A 1,008-nucleotide genomic window follows, 5' to 3' on the forward strand; every position below is an offset into this window, starting at 1 on the left:
AGGTGTTGTATTTCGAATACTTAGGAGCTACATTACAAAACATTAATCCAATTTTGAAGAAGTCTCTCGACGATGCTTTCAGCCATAGATTTACATGGTCAGGCAACAATGGCAAAATATCCATGCGAAATACCGTATTAGTCGATGCAATATACAGTATGTATTCTTTTTGCTCTATCTTTAAAGTATTTTATAATAATGTTTTCTTATGTAATATTGTTTTTGTGGTATCATATAGTGAAAAACAAGAATGTATAGTTTGCACAGTATGTTAATAGTACATTTAATCCATCAGAGATTTCCGCGAATAATACGTCTTCCTTTATTCTCCTACTATGTAAAATTATATACAATATTTATATATAATAATTATATACAATTATGTACAATAATTATGTGCATTTAAATTTTCTTTAGGTGCAATAGCAAAGACAGCAACATCCAATAGTGAGGCAGTACCAAAATACGATGAGTTTAAGTAAATACTAAAGATATAATATGCTATTATTTGTTACAAAGCCACAGGTACTGAAATTATTACTTCATTTCAGGCATGCAGTTACCGATGCTTTACGGACTGCCAAACAAAGACATCGCAACCGCCTAAACAGATTTGAAAGGAATGATAGAAGGCAGGAGCCTAATATGGCATTCCGGAGATATCGCCGACGATACGAAAATGATGACCGTCAGGAAAACGAACAAGAATCTGATCAAGATCCTGAACAAGAACAATCTGACCGGGACATTGAAGAGGAACAATTTCACCAGGACTCTGAACAGGAACAATCCGACATCGTGGATAAGGAACAACTCAGCAACGAGGATTGGGACAAAAATGATGACCAGGGGCAGGATGACGAAGAGCACTTCGACAACAACAAGGACAAGAATATTTTTTAAATAAGAAACAATATAATAATATAATATAAATGTAAAATAATATAATATAATATAATAAGTATATTATATTATATTATTTTAAATATAATAAATATAATAAAATAG

The 1,008-nt window shown here is 31.7% G+C and overlaps 1 protein-coding gene across 1 annotated transcript; it reads left to right on the top strand.

Moving 5' to 3' along the window:
* Nucleotides 1-8: 8 nt before the first annotated feature.
* LOC105559179 (glutamic acid-rich protein-like) lies at nucleotides 9-950 on the top strand. Its single transcript, XM_012007674.1, has 3 exons — nucleotides 9-156; nucleotides 418-478; nucleotides 552-950. Exons 1-3 carry the CDS (start codon nucleotides 123-125, stop codon nucleotides 901-903), a joined length of 447 nt encoding a protein of 148 aa, XP_011863064.1. The 5' UTR covers nucleotides 9-122; the 3' UTR covers nucleotides 904-950.
* The last annotated feature ends 58 nt before the right edge of the window (nucleotides 951-1,008 follow it).

This window comes from Vollenhovia emeryi, unplaced genomic scaffold (assembly GCF_000949405.1).
Source record: "Vollenhovia emeryi isolate VEMERY1.0 unplaced genomic scaffold, V.emery_V1.0 DF952284.1, whole genome shotgun sequence".
Lineage (NCBI taxonomy): Eukaryota > Metazoa > Arthropoda > Insecta > Hymenoptera > Formicidae > Vollenhovia > Vollenhovia emeryi.

Coding starts and splice junctions, on each gene's coding strand:
- LOC105559179 (XM_012007674.1), top strand. CDS start 123: ATGCGAAATACCGTATTAGTCGATGCAATATACA. Junction 157..417: donor ATTAGTCGATGCAATATACA/GTATGTATTCTT, acceptor AATTTTCTTTAG/GTGCAATAGCAAAGACAGCA. Junction 479..551: donor CCAAAATACGATGAGTTTAA/GTAAATACTAAA, acceptor ACTTCATTTCAG/GCATGCAGTTACCGATGCTT.